Source organism: Bos indicus, chromosome 7 (assembly GCF_029378745.1).
Source record: "Bos indicus isolate NIAB-ARS_2022 breed Sahiwal x Tharparkar chromosome 7, NIAB-ARS_B.indTharparkar_mat_pri_1.0, whole genome shotgun sequence".
NCBI lineage: Eukaryota > Metazoa > Chordata > Mammalia > Artiodactyla > Bovidae > Bos > Bos indicus.
In genome coordinates, this window is record NC_091766.1 from 31,412,550 (window position 1) to 31,428,360 (window position 15,811).

General features: G+C 44.2%; 1 protein-coding gene across 4 annotated transcripts in view; it reads right to left on the bottom strand.

The window, feature by feature from the left end:
- Window positions 1–9,947: 9,947 nt before the first annotated feature.
- LOC109561862 (zinc finger protein 474) overlaps window positions 9,948–15,811 on the bottom strand; it is a 70,671-nt gene continuing 64,807 nt past the window's right edge. For all 4 annotated transcript variants that reach the window (XM_019964654.2, XM_070793264.1, XM_070793265.1 and 1 more), the window contains one exon: window positions 9,948–15,148. In XM_019964654.2, coding sequence (XP_019820213.1) covers window positions 14,997–15,148 — 152 coding nt within the window. In that variant the 3' untranslated portion in view covers window positions 9,948–14,996. The remainder of the gene's footprint in view (window positions 15,149–15,811) is intronic.

Genomic DNA, 15,811 nt, shown 5'->3' on the forward strand with positions numbered 1-15,811 from the left:
ATACCCTCCAATAAACTCTGCACTTTTCTTCACTACAGCCCAGGGTCAGTAGATTGGCCTTACCGTACTTGTGCAAATGGACAAGGTTTTGGTTTGGTATTTAATAATATAGGCACACAGGAAAAGCCTAACCTACTTCACCACACTCAGATGTTTAACTGGCTCTCAGGCTCCTAAAAAGATGTATTTCTTCCAGATACAGCATTGCCTACAGTGGGATTTAAGGAAGGGCCACAAATCTCACGTATCCCACACCTTACGCTACAGCCTAGCAAGGAAATGACTATGTGCCAGGCACCCGCAAACCTAAGTAAGGCCCCGTGTGCTCTAAGTAGACCCACTTTCCAGACCCACAGAACAAGAAGGCCTCTCAAATCAGTAACTTCAGACATCCCAACTTCATTACAACTGTGACCCATCTCTCCCCAAAAGATCATTAGCACTAATCTCATTGGGAATTACACCCCTGTTTACTTTCAACACCACTAGAAATTCAAGCTTCCCAGGGCATCAGGGAAAACTCTTAGTCACAGGCAGATCTGTAAATTCCCTAGTCGTACTTAATCCAAATTTCCACATACTCCCCCGCACCTCCAAGCTATACAAGTTACAGAGCCTAATGTGAAAAGAAAATGGCGATTCCTGTTCAAAAATTAGTAACAATTTCCTATTGGTAACAAGGCATTAAATCAAGCCTAAGTGTTAGTCACTCAGTTGTGTTTAACTCTTTGAGACTCCGTGGACTGTAGCCTGCCAGGCTCCTCTGTTCATGAAATTCTCCAGGCAAAAATACTGGGTTGGGTAGCCATTTCCTCCTCCAGAAGATCCTCTTGACCCCAGGGATCGAACCTGGGTCTCCTGCACTACATCTTTAACATCTGAGCCACTAAGGAAGCATGCTGCTGCTGCTAAGTCGCTTCAGTCGTGTCCGACTCTGTGCAACCCCATAGATGGCAGCCCACCAGGCTCCTCCTGTCCCTGGGATTCTCCGGGCAAGAACATTGGAGTGGGTTGCCATTTCCTTCTCCAATGCATGAAAGTGAAAAGTGAAAGTGAAGTCGCTCAGTCGTGTCCAACTCTTAGCGACCCCCGGACTGCAGCCCACCAGGCTCCTCCGTCCATGGGATTTTCCAGGCAAGAGGACTGGAGTGGGGTGCCATTGCCTTCTCTGAGGGAAGCATGGGGGCCTTCTAAGTGTTGGGCTCCACGTGATACACAGGTTGTATAGCCTGTGTTTCTTATTCCAAACACCTTCTGTATTGCCTAATACTGTTATCAGCAATTTATCTGTATTTACCTGTAGCCCCAATCTCCTCTTTAAATATCCAAAAGAATTCTGCTTATTCTAACTAAATCTAGGCTGTCCCCCGAGGACACTGTCAGGCCCTCATGTCCCGCATATCAGTGCTGGGGATGGGGCACCTGTCATCTGTACTCACTACTGCTTTTGCTTTTTAGAACTTCTCCTTCCTTCTTCAAAAATCCAGTTTCTTTCAATCCCACATCATCCATCTACACCACCTGGGTATCTATGGAACTCCCCTTTGTCCAGACAGATGCTCAAGAAATATGTGTTGAGAAAGTTCATGCATGTCTTGTACAATCATTTGAAAAAAATAAACTGGGTAGAATACAAATTCAACTTGCTAGTTGCATAGTAAGAGTCTATATACTTTAAGCAAAGTGCCTCTTTGGCCCGAATCACTCACAGTATGTAGGTATTTGCATTCTGTATTCTAAACTTTGTCAGAAAATGGACCCAAACATAGCCTGTTAGGTATCTATAGCCTAAATATCTATGATTATTCCTTTAAGAAGCTGGGAGGGAGAGGAGACGAAGGAGTCATGTGATGGGACTTCAGGGATAAATTCATGTTTCTTGTCAGAGATTGCTGCTAGAATAAACAGAAAACCAGACCCTGTCTCTGCCACGTGGTACTTGGGTCTGTGCAGTGAGGGCGCTTCTGCTCATGGCTTCCCAATGCTGCCCTCTCCTGGCAGAGCGTGCTTACTGCTAGAGCTGTGCGAAATGAGCCCTCTCAGGAAGGGAGAGGGAACTGGGAGCCAGAGACACCCATACTGTGAGAGAAACAAAGGGGAAAAACGGTAAGGTGGAAACAAAACAGGAAAGGCAGATTTATACCCCTCCTCGCCTTTGTGTTCACTCACCTCCTTTTTCCTCTGTATATCATCTTGTCCAGTGCCCTCCCGAACAAAAACAGACAGATGGTACATTCCTTCTGGTTTGCTTTGACAGGGAAGCCAGGCATACTGCAGTTCACGGGGTCACAAAGAGCCAGACCCAACTTGGTGACTGAACAGCAACAACAACCTCAAGTTGCGGGTTTGGAAGAATGAATCCATGACCATCCTGGTCTCTGCCTTGTCATCGCCCCTCACATTTCTTGCACAAAATTCCTCTACCTGCCCCTCGTCCGCACTCACCTCTTCCTCTGACTTGCTGTCCACTGTTGGTCTTCTAGAGAACCCCCAGGCACAATAGGCCTGCTCTTGAACCCACCCCACCACACGGGCCTGCCACGTTTGCCCATCTATAAATAAGGTCTCTTCTAACCCTCTGTGCAAATGTTTCACCACCTCCTGGATCTGGGTTCTTCATTTTTGGAAAATACCCCGTTGGTGACAGAAGCTGGGCAGGAAGCATGTTAAAAAAAAAAAAGAAAGAAAGAAAGAGAAAGAGAAATAGCAGCTTTATCCAGAACACATTACTCAGCCATGAACCTTAATAACTTCTTTTATGATCAGTCCCACAGTCTAAAGGCTCTTGTCTTCCCCATGGTCACAATCCCTATCAACATAAAGGGTATAAGGACATTGTAAATCAACTATACTCCAATATAAAATAAAAAATAAATGTGAAAAACATAAAAGATTTAGAACTTCCGCCCATGTTTCACTTGGAAAACGCTGATATTAGTATTACACAGAGTGTGTATCACTGAGGCCACTCACACCTGGAGGTGACCACCACAGGCCCAGGCCGACAGCCAAAGGGCTACAGCCAACGGGACGCAATCGTTAGCGCGTCTGTGCTGTGCTTAGTTACTCAGATGTGTCCAGCTCTTTGTGACCGCATGGATTAAAGCCTGCCAGACTCCTCACCCACAGGAATCAACAGAGGGCATACCAGTGTCTGGAAAATACAACAGATTAAGGCAAAGTAACATGCCTTATGAAGTTATCAGGAAAATCCTGTGGACACACCGCAGGCAGTGACAAAGAAAACTAATTAGGGTAGAAAACAAACAAACATATCCAACTCTACCATTCCCGGAGTAGACCACAGTTTGTGAGCTTCTTCCCTGGGGCGTCCTTTAGTGCCCCCAGCTGCCTCCACTTGTTCATCCTTCCAGCTCTGAATTCTCTCTGCTGTGAGGTCTTCATAATGATGCCTGTCCTCCCATCTGCTTTGGCTGCAGGGGTCAGAGCCTGTGTACCTCCCGTCACCGTACCATGCAGTCTTTCACGTTGTTTGCTGATGCTATGCGCTGTGCTTAGTCACTCAGTCATGTCCGACTCTTTGCAACCCCATGGACTGTAGCCCGTCAGGCTCTTCTGTCCGTGGGGATTCTCCAAGCAAGAATACTGGAATGGGTTGCCATGCCTTCCTCCAGCGGATCTTCCCAACCCAGGGATCAAACCCAGGTCTCCCGCACTGCAAGAGGATTGTTTACCATCTGAGCCACCAGTGAAGCCCAAGAATACTGGCGTGGGTAGCCTATCCCTTATCCAGGGGAACTTCTCGACCCAGGAATTGAACCAGGGTCTCCTGCATTGCATGACTTCCCTGGTGGCTCAGACAGTAAAGCGTCTGTCTACAATGCGGGAGACCTGGGTTTGATCCCTGGGACAGGAAGATCCCCTGGAGAAGGAAATGGCAATCCACTCCAGTACTATTGCCTGGAAAATCCCATGGACAGAGGAGCCTGGTAGGCTACAGTCCATGGGGTCGCAAAGAGTCGGACACGACTGAGCGATTTCACTTACACTTTTTCATTTTCTCCTGCATTGCAGGCAGATTCTTTACCAGCTAAGCTATCCAGGAAGCCCTTGCTGATGCTATATTGAAGCATATTTAACCATATACCCACGTTCCCTGGCCTTTTAAGGTTGCTTGCCCCTTTGCTACCTGAATAACCAGGCTCTAAAGTCACTATTCATACTGTTCATGGGTTCTCAAGGCAAGAATACTGAAGTGGTTTGCCATTCCCTTCTCCAGTGGACCACATTCTGTCAGATCTCTCCACCATGACCCGCCCATTTTGGGTTGCCCCATGGGCATGGCTTAGTTTCATTGAGTTAGACAAGGCTGTGGTCCTAGTGTGATCAGATTGACTAGTTTTCCGCGATTATGGTTTCAGTGTGTCTGCCCTCTGATGCCCCCAGGTCAGTAGGTGCCCAATATGCTACTGGAGATCAGTGGAGAAATAACTCCAGAAAGAATGAAGGGATGGGGCGTAGACGGGGAGGGAGAGCCTGGGGTTCCGACGTCGCCGCTGAGGGAGAGAGCCCGAACCGGATCCCTGACGAGCACCCCAGCTCCGCGCTCTCCCCACTTCTGCCAAGGGAGATTCCGCGGCCTGAGGGAGTTCCGCGGCCCGCACCCCGGCGCAAAAGCAGCCCCGGCCAGTCGGGCCAAAAAATTAAAAAAAAAAAAAAAAGAATGAAGGGATGGAGCCAAAGCAAAAACAATACCCAGCTGTGGATGTGACTGGTGATAGAAGCAAGGTCTGATGCTGTAAAGAGCAATATTGCATAGGAACCTGGAATGTCAGGTCCATGAATCAAGGCAAATTGGAAATGGTCAAACAAGAGATGGCAAGAGTGAATGTCGACATTCTAGGAATCAGCGAACTAAAATGGACTGGAATGGGTGAATTTAACTCAGATGACCAGTATATCTACTACTGCGGGCAGGAATCCCTCAGAAGAAATGGAGTAGCCATCATGGTCAACAAAAGAGTCCAAAATGCAGTACTTGGATGCAATCTCAAAAACAACAGAATGATCTCTGTTCGTTTCCAAGGCAAACCATTCAATATCACAGTAATCCAAGTCTATGCCCCAACCAGTAATGCTGAAGGAGCTGAAGTTGAATGGTTCTATGAAGACCTACAAGACCTTTTAGAACTAACACCCAAAAAAGATGTCCTTTTCATTCTAGGGGACTGGAATGCAAAAGTAGGAAGTCAAGAAACACCTGGAGTAACAGGCAAATTTGGCCTTGGAATACGGAATGAAGCAGGGCAAAGACTAATAGAGTTTTGAAAGAAAATGCACTGATCATAACAAACACCCTCTTCCAAAAACACAAGAGAAGACTCTACACATGGACATCACCAGATGGTCAACACCGAAATCAGATTGATTATATTCTTTGCAGCCAAAGATGGAGAAGCTCTATACAGTCAGCAAAAACAAGACCAGGAGCTGACTGTGGCTCAGATCATGAACTCCTTATTGCCAAATTCAGACTTAAATTGAAGAAAGTAGGGAAAACCACTAGACCATACAGGTATGACCTAAATCAAATCCCTTATGATTATACAGTGGAAGTGAGAAATAGATTTAAGGACCCAGATCTGATAGACAGAGTGCCTGATGAAATATGGACTGAGGTTCATGACATTGTACAGGAGACAGGGATCAAGACCATCCCCATGGAAAAGAAATGCAAAACAGCAAAATGGCTGTCTGGGGAAGCCTTACAAATAGCTGTGAAAAAAAAGAGAAGCAAAAAGCAAAGGAGAAAAGGAAAGATATAAGCATCTGAATGCAGAGTTCCAAAGAAGAGCAAGAAGAGATAAGAAAGCCTTCCTCAGCCATCAATGCAAAGAAATAGAGGAAAACAACAGAATGGGAAAGACTAGAGATCTCTTCAAGAAAATTAGAGATACCAAGGGAACATTTCATGCAAAGATGGGCACAATAAAGGACAGAAATGGTATGGACCTAACAGAAGCAGAAGATATTAAGAAGAGATGGCAAGAATACACAGAGAACTGTACAAAAAAGATCTTCACAACCCAAATAATCATGATGGTGTGATCACTGACCTACAGCCAGACATCCTGGAATGTGAAGTCAAGTGGGCCTTAGAAAGCATCACTACGAACAAAGCTAGTGGAGGTGATGGAATTCCAGTTGAGCTATTTCAAATCCTGAAAGATGATGCTGTGAAAGTGCTGCACTCAATATGCCAGCAAATTTGGAAAACTCAGCAGTGGCCACAGGACTGGAAAAGGTCACTTTTCATTCCAATCCCAAAGAAAGGCAATGCCAAAGAATGCTCAAACTACCGCACAATTGCACTCATCTCACATGCCAGTAAAGTAATGCTCAAAATTCTCCAAGCCAGGCTTCAGCAATATGTGAACCATGAACTTGCTGATGTTCAAGCTGGTTTTAGAAAAGGCAGAGGAACCAGAGATCAAATTGCCAACATCCACTGGATCATGGAAAAAGCAAGAGAGTTCCAGAAAAACATCTATTTCTGCTTTATTGACTATGCCAAAGTCTTTGACTGTGTGGATCACAATAAACTGTGGAAAATTCTGAAAGAGATGGGAATACCAGACCACCTGATCTGCCTATTGAGAAATTTGTATGCAGATCAGGAAGCAACATTTAGAACTGGACATGGAACAACAGACTGGTTCCAAATAGGAAAAGGAGTTCGTCAAGGCTGTATATTGTCACCCTGTTTATTTAACTTATATGCAGAGTACATCATGAGAAAAGCTGGACTGGAAGAAGCACAAGCTGAAATCAAGATTTCTGGGAGAAATATCAATAACCTCAGATATGCAGATGACACCACCCTTATGGCAGAAAGTGAAGAGGAACTAAAAAGCCTCTTGATGAAGGTGAAAGAGGAGAGTGAAAAAGTTGGCTTAAAGCTCAACATTCAGAAAACGACGATCATGGCATCCTGTCCCACCACTTCATGGGAAATAGATGGGGAAACAGTGGAAACAGTGTCAGACTTTATTTTTTGGGGTCCCAAATCACTGCAGATGGTGATTGCAGCCATGAAATTAAAAGACGCTTACTCCTTGGAAGGAAAGTTATGACCAACTTAGATGGCATATTCAAAAGCAGAGACATTACTTTGCCAACAAAGGTCCGTCTAGTCAAGGCTATGGTTTTTCCTGTGGTCATGTATGGATGTGAGAGTTGGACTGTGAAGAAGGCTGAGCACCGAAGAATTGATGCTTTTGAACTGTGGTGTTGGAGAAGACTCTTGAGAGTCCCTTGGACTGCAAGGAGATCCAACCAGTCCATTCTGAAGTTCAGCCCTGGGATTTCTTTGGAAGGAATGATGCTAAGGCTGAAACTCCAGTACTTTGGCCACCTCATGCAAAGAGTTGACTCATTGGAAAAGACTCTGATGCTGGGAGGGATTGGGGGCAGGAGGAGAAGGGGACAACAGAGGATGAGATGGCTGGATGGCATCACTGACTCGATGGACATGAGTTTGGGTAAACTCCGGGAGTTGGTGATGGACAGGGAGGCCTGGCGTGCTGCGATTCATGGGGTTGCAAAGAGTCGGATATGACTGAGCAACTGAACTGAATTGAAAGTCACTATTAAATGTTGTCAGGCATCCTGGTCCTCTCCTCTGGTGATTTTAGGATTAAAGAAGACTACACACCTGTCTTGGCTGTTGCTTGCCATCTGTGGCTCCTTACTGCTCCCTGGGTGCTCCTTGAAGCTCCATGGTTGTCCGTGTGTAGACACTGGCTCCCCTTTCATTTCACAGCTCCACCCAGCACCCCAGCACAGCTGAGGTGAGACAAAGTGAAGGCTTCAAGATAACATACAGAATTAGAGTGCAGGAAAGGGACATTTCAAATTCAGTAGCAGTGATCACTGCACCTCCGTCCACCAGCCTTGTCTCCATGTAGGGTGACCCCTACCTGCTGTCTGGCAGAGGTGTTGCTGTGGTTCAGAACTCCCAACAGGTGGGAGTTCCTCTCAACTTGGTTCTGAGCCCAAAATTCCAATTTTTTTTTTTTTTGGTCAAGGAGAATGAAAAATCAGTGTACTCAATAATACTTCCTCAAAGTTTGAGCTCTGTCCACTGTAAAAATGGCCATTGATATTCTTTAGCAAAATTTTCTTTGCCCCAACTACCCATATGAGAATAATATTTTCATATCAAGAATGCCTTTTAAATTGTTTCCTCAAATATTAAAAAAAGAGCAATGTTTTCTTCAAATATTAAATGATGCTGCTATTTCTGGTCTGTGAAAAAGGCTATAATTTTTTAAGTTCTTTTTTTTTTTTTTGGCCTTATTTACCAACCTTGTCTGCCTTGATGGTAAGAACAACTTCTTGTCCCACAATTTCAGCCCAAATACTGTCAGTTTCCCACAAGAGGGAATGTGGTTCCCTAACAAGAAGCCAGGAAGAGATTTATGCTTGAGCTCATGACAGAAACTCCTAATTACTCCCCCCCAGTCCCTGGTCACTCTTCCTCCTGCTGTGCAGTGAGAACACAGTGTCCAGACCTCCTTGCACTTAGCTGCAGCCATGTGGCCGAGATTCAGACGCTGAGGACTTCTTCCAGGCTGATTGGGTAACTCCTCGCTTTTTCTCCTCATGTGCGTGCTTGCAGGTTAAGTCGCTTCACTCGTGCCAACTCTTTGCAAGCCTATGGACCTGCCAGGCTCCTCTGTCCCTGGAATTCTCTGGGCAAGAATAATGGAGTGGATTGCCATGCCCTCCTCTAGGGGATCTTCCCTACCCAGGGATCGAACTAGGGTCTCTTACGTCTCCTGCATTGGTAGGCAGGTTCTGCAGCACCTGGGAAGCCCCTTTCTCGCCATGGCTGAGCTGAAAAGAGAGGACCTCCCACGGCAACTTGTATGTCACATGTTGAAAGTGGCAGAGATTTCATCAGCCTGGGATCCTGAATGATGTCATGAAGGAGGGACACCCCACTAAACTGCTCACTTGCCCAGGGCTCTTTTTAAAGCACAAAATAAACTTATCTTATTCTAGCTATTAGAATATTTTGGTCTGTTTGTTGCGGCACTTAGCCTACCTTAATACCAGCTCTAAGCAGAAATCTAATTAGAGGTGCCTCTACCCAGGTGTGGAGTTAACAGAGGTCTGTGTGGTTGGGAAGGGTCATTATGGGTCAAGGAGCAGCCCGCCCAACCCCCATGCCCTTTTGACTTCCATTCCAACATTTTGTCTAAAATTTCACCACATGGATTTCATTACTTTGGATAAAGACATACTTCTAGGAAACGTCTTTTAAAATAACCACGTCATCTGAAGGAGATAGCACATTAAACCATCAGCCTCCGTGAATCCCTTAGTATGGACGCCTTTCTCAAGTTTCTTTCCAGTGAAATAGCTGGTAAAAAGTTGAGAAGGGGATATGGGAGAGGAATGTGGAAAGGTAGACCGGGAAAAATGGAGGGATATCTGGAGGGTGGAGCACCTGGGTTTTTTTTCCTCTAACAGAAACAGAAGTCCCAGCAGTCACGGGTGGAAGATTAGACAGCAAGATCCAGGAGAAAACGTGAAAGGATTAGGAGGAAAGAGTTCAAGATGTTCCAAGACAGGACATGAAGGCACTTAAGGCAAACCTCTTGCTTGACGATTTGGCTGAATGCCGGTCCTCGAACCAGGTACTTGGAGCACACTCCTTTGACAGTTCAGCCTGCTCTTAAGATCTGCCCATGGCCCCTCAGAAAAGTCCCGGTAAAGATCATAAGAGAACGTTGAGATTTAAGCCATACATGCACTTTTAGCATTTGAACATTTTGACTGTTCTTCAGTTAGTGCCTTATTTAGAGATTCCCATAACTATAAACTTCTATCATTTCAGATTATACAAGTATTTTCTTTTCATGTTCATGGAAAGGACAAGGTCATAGGGTCATTGGCGTGAAAAGTCAATTGCCAAATAATTCAACTGCATTTGTCCATTTATTATTTTTTGAACAAGTGTGTACATATACCAGAGTCACTTTTATGATTTAAAATATTGACAGAACATTAAAAATTGGCATCCAGTTTTTGAGCATGTTGTGAAATAGCTGTGTATTTCAGGAGTGACAAATCTTGGAGCCAGTTTTCACTGGGCTCTGACCCTACTGGCTTTGGTTACGGTGCCCTCTCACGAATGCACGTAGTGGAGATGGCCAGTGTCCTGCATGAATTTACGGACTCTACTTCTCAATAGGAGGTTTGGGAGTCCTACCCTATGTCACATACAGGAACACCTCGTTTTAGTGTGCTTCGCATATTTTACTTCTCAGATATTGCATTTTTGTTTTGTTTTACAAGTTAAGAGCTTGTGTCAACCCTGTGTCAAGCGAGTCTATTGCTGCCATTTTTCCAACAGCGTTTGCTCACTTTGTGTCTCTGTGTTGTGTTCTGGTAATTTTTGCAATATTTCAAACTTTTAAAAATTATTACATTAAAAAATTATTGTTCTAGTGATCTGTGGCCAATGACCTTTGATGTTTTTATTGTGATTGTTTTGGCATTTGGGTATTTTAAAAATATCGAATATGTACATTGCTTTTTTAGATATACTACTGTACACTTATAGACTACAATGTAAACAAATTTTTCTATGCATGAAAAAACCAAAAAACTTCTGTAATTTGCTTTATTGTGATAGTCAATTTATTGTGGTGGTCTGGAACCAAAATGCACAATATCTCTGAGATCTCCCTGTAGATGTTTCTATTAGTTGTCTGTTGCTGCCATAATAGATTACAAGCTTAATGTATTAAGCCGCACACCTTTATTTTCTTACACTTTTGTAGGTCAGACGTTCAACCCTGGACTCACCAGATAAAAACACATTGTTGGTGGGGCTGTGTTTCTTGCTGAAGGTTCCAGATTCAGGTTGTTGGCAGACTCCAGTTCCTGCGGTTATAGGACAGAGGTTCCAGTTTCTTTGCTGGCTGCCTGCTGGGACTACCCTTAACTTGGAGAAGCTTCTCTCTGGTCGCTGCACATAGCTTGCCACATCTCAGAACAAGCCACAGGGTTTTGGATACTTCTTATGCTGTCATCTCTCTTATCGTCTTTCTTTCTTATCCTACTATTAATGACATGATAATATTGGGCCCATCCGGATGATCCGAGATACTCTCCCCATGACGAGGTGCGTAACCTTAACTACATCTGCAAAGGTAACATGTAATATATTCATAAGTTTGGAGGACTAGGGGCCAACATCTTTGGGGCCATTACTTTGCTGAACACACACTCAGTTAAGTATCACCTGAAAAACATTGGTCTATAGCTGATCAATGTGAATCAATGATGGAACCTAGCCTGCATGATGTCTAGGCCAGTTTTCACTTTTTCACTGTAGTTGTTTATAGCCATGTGGGTTTAATCTCATATTTCCGGAAGTAGAATTAAAAGGCATCAGAGGTACTCTGGAATCTTGTGTTCCCAGCACCTCTCCCCATCACATATCCAAAAGAACAGTAGTTGAAACATAGACCATTAAGATTCAATCTTACCAGGTTTTCAACTAAGTTTACCTGGGTGTGGAGGATAGAAGACTTCATTATACTTTTCCCTGCAAGTGTTATCTATTGAATATTTTCATAATAAAAATTTAAAAGAACTAAGCATAAAACTGTACCATCCTATGCTAAATTAGCAGTGCTTTTCCTGGTGTAATTTTTTCTACCCAATTTGACCCCCGCTGGAACCTCAACTGCTTCTCATGTGTGCTGTTTCTTCCAAGTGCAGGAAAACCTCATTTCCATCTCTGGCCACAGTACTCACAGAGAGCGGGCAGGGCCAGCAGAAACAGGCACGGCCTCTCATGTGGGCCAGACAGAGAGTCAGGAGGGAAGTAATAAATGATAAAGGAGGGTGGACCATCGCCAGAGCAAGGGAAGGGCCCCCTCAGGGTTGAGGAAGGAAAGGGCTGAACTTCCTGTCCTGGCCTGGTATGGGATTAAAGCCATATGAATTGGTTTAGATGGGGTGTAAAGAAGAAACACCGCTAATGTCAGAAGCAGACAAGTTCAGAGAAACCAAGGGCTGTTTTCAGGTTTTTAGGAGAAGGAAGACTTTGGATATTTGCCCTCTTTCTCTTCCCTGCTCACAAATGGATCTGCCTGTTGGTCGCAGCTTCTTTTTCTGAGACTCAGGCCAATATTCCCCAGGCTGATGTCATCTGGTGTCATCTGGGAGCTTCCTTGGAGATTCTGGGACTCCAATTGGAAATACTTCCAAGGTTGCCTGAAGAGGAGGTCCCACAATGGAGCTCTAACAGATCTCCATGTTTACTCACCGGAGGAGCATCGCCCCCTCCAAACCCCTTACTAGGACAGGCTTGTTCCACCTCCAGGGTTCCCTTCTGATAATACATGCCCTGCAACACTAATGTGGGTTCAATGTGCAAGTGAGCATCAAGAAATCTTGGAATTCTTCCCATAATCTCAACTAGAGGGGAATTCAATTAGAGATTGTGCAGCACCAGTTGCCAGAGCTGAAAGGGAACTGTATTGTTACTGATGCCCGGAATACCATCACATCCCAGCATCCCAGACCAATAACTGCCTGAGCCAGTGTAAGAGCTCCAAGGCCTTCATCTAGTATGTTTTTTCATCAGCTAGGAGACTGTCTATGGGAACCATTTCAAGGGTCAAATTCACAGCTCACAGATGCACCAACCATTGTTAAAGAGATCATTTCTCTTTGAGTACAAGTACCTGCACAGCTGTGAATGAGTTGAGGGGAGGGCCAATGGCAAAGAGTAGGTGAGCTCTTTCCTGTTGATGGCGAGACTTCAATGATGTGACTTGGTGAAAGACAGGAACCCTTGGATTGATGTCAACTTTCTCCACATTTGATACCCTGCAACATTTGCAGGCCAGCTCAGCTGGAGCAGGTGGAAGCCCCTCGGTCAGCATTTTGATGTTCCTCAAGCTTTTCCTTGTGGGAGCAGTGCTTTCTATAAGAGCTCATTTCTTTCAACCACTTCAAGAACTCAGTTTAATAATTCCTACAGATGAAGTAGTTTTATTTTTCTCAAGCTTTTGAAAGCAAAGGGCCCAAGAACCTTTATGATCCCAATGGCCACTCATTTTAAAGTTGAGGCCAAAACTTGTCCTTTATTTCCCTTGCTATCTGACTTCTGAACATGATTAGCAGAATGCAATTGGAATACAATGCAATTGAAACTGCACTCTGAATTCTGCAAACTGTTTTCACCTCAGTTTAAGATAAATTCAGACTAGCAGCTAAACTGCAAACATCCTAATTCCCTTAGTTCCTAAGCATTGTACAAACTTTCTCCATGTGTCAGATCTTTTGTGTTGGAATAGTTCATCTTATTAATGGTGGCACGTGGCACTCAAATGGCAATGGATAAGATTTGGGGTTTGGAAGTCCAGCAGTCTCAAGTCTGCTTCCTGACTCCAACCCTTAACTCAAGTTCAGTGTGACCTTGAGTTGGCTCTTTTAGTCTAAGTATCAATTTTCTCATGTGTAAAATAAGGATTATATCTACCTGAAGGGTTGCTGTGAGATTTATATAAAGTGATATACAGAAAGCACTAGACACACTGCCTGATCCACAGTACATGCTCTACACATTAGATGTTATTGTCATTTTTGTTAACAAAATGAACTAAAGCATCAACTACAAGTCATTGAAGGGTCTCTTTTACAAGATGCTAATCTTTGGGGGATATCTAAATGCCTTAAAAAAAAAGTTTATCTCTTGCTTCCTTCAGAACAGGCAGGAAAAACAGAATAATTAGCACAATTTTCCTAACCTAGCCTTTTACAATAGGCAGATGTATGACCAAATTATTAGGTGAAATAAACGTGCCTGTATAATTTGGAATTAACTGTGCTGTGTAAGGTCATGAATGCAAGGGTTGCAGGAACCTGGTGGATCCGGAATGGCCCTGAAATTCAGCCATTAAATGAACAAAGAGATCAAGCAAAACTGCTGGGAGTCCAAGCAAAGCCGCGCTGCCCGGGGGAGCAGAATTTCCTGGGCAGAGCCCCTCCCTGGCACTGGCCTCCTCCCAGGAGAGCTCCGCCTCTCTAAATACACGTTCAAGGACTCAAATCCAGAGCAGCTGCACAAGCCGCTTTCTGTGCATGGACCCTGGGTGGAGAGGCACAGAACTTGCAGGCAGGCTTTTAGACCTCAACAATAAAGCACCTATGAGGCCCGAGGAGGGCAGAGGAAAGGAACTCTTGCCGGACTTTTTCGCTAGGTGGAGGGAGCCGGTTTCCACCAGGTGATTAATCACACACAGCGGTCTCGCAGCATACGAGGCCGGTGTTGATCCTGAATCTTCTTTGTAGCATTTCTCACCGAGGGAGTAACAGTACTGTACGGTTCTAGTGTTTTAAGCCCTTAGCTCTTTTTTGATATATCTCTCCTGTTGAACAATTTTGTACAGAAAAGAAGAATTCCAGTCACTGAGTCGATTAAAAACATTTCCCTGGATCAGAAAAAGCAGGGAGGGGCACGTTACTTCAGAAAGCACAGGGATGGGAGGGAAGCCAGTTTTTCTCGGGACCGAAGAGTTGCCTGAAGTCACCCCCCACTAAAATCTCTGTTCACTGAATAATAGTCCTAAGCGGTGAGGTTCAGAATCCTGTTCAGGGAAAACAGACCAGATGAAAAAATGGCAACAGCTGGCTCAGAGATTTCTTGGAGATAAAAATGCCAGCTCTGAAGAGGCGCGGCCACGTGTCATTCTGTCCGATCACCGTGTCTCATGAGAGGCGCGCGGCGTGTCTAGGCACACGCACGCGGCTGCTTGTTAAAAGCGGTGACACAGCGGTCAAGGCAGGCCACCAGAGCACTGAGCTGGGCGTCCTGTGCTCCATGGCCTTTGGTCAATTCCAGTTCTCCTTCCCCAACTCCACCCCCACTTTTCCTCCTTCCCACCATAACCCAACTCTTTCCCAAGGATTTAATGCCTGTAACTCTTTCGTAGGAAGAAAGGGCTTTACTTGGCGACTTTTGGTTTACAGGATCGTTGGTGAACAATCAGTCTGTCTGGCAGGAAGGTACGCCCACAAATATTACAGGGAACCAACTGGCTCTGGGCGCTTGTCCAAGCAGCTTCGTTTAAGGCATCGAGATCATAGAAACCCTTGGCTGAAAAGTTAAAGAAAAACAGAGGGGAAAAAAAAAGAACAAAGAAAGAAAAGAAAAAGAAAATGGGAAAATGGATCAGTTTTCATTCTGGAGAACCATACTCTACTTTTTATGGAAAGTATTTTCAGGAAATACCTGTTGACTGAGGCTTTTAAACAAATTATATTACTTTTGCAAAAAAAAAAAAAAAAAAAAGTGCTGCTCAATCTTTTAAGGGCTGAGAACCGTTAGCTCTGAATCAGAGGTTTTTCAGTCCTTGAATTTTAAAAAGGGGAAGACATTGTTTTATGTGTTGTGATATGCATTCTTCACTAATTATTAACATCTTTGTTTACACATTATCTTGAAAATATAACTTTTGGCTTTCTTTCAGTTGACTCTATAAGCTTTCAAAAGAAAAAGAACATGTCTCTATTTTCCTCTTCTGTAATCTTTCAGAATGTTTTTAGAGGCCACAACTGACAATTGAGAGTGAATTTAAGACAAATTATATCCTAAAAATTTATCATCTCTTTATGGCCATAAACTCAGAGATTCTTTAAGTAATTAAAGTGAAGAATGCAAACAGGATAGTTAAGCTGACAAAAAGAAGTGTCCTTAAGAAAGCAACAAAGACAGCTGAGAGATGTATAATTTTCATTGACAGAGCATAGGAAAAAGGGC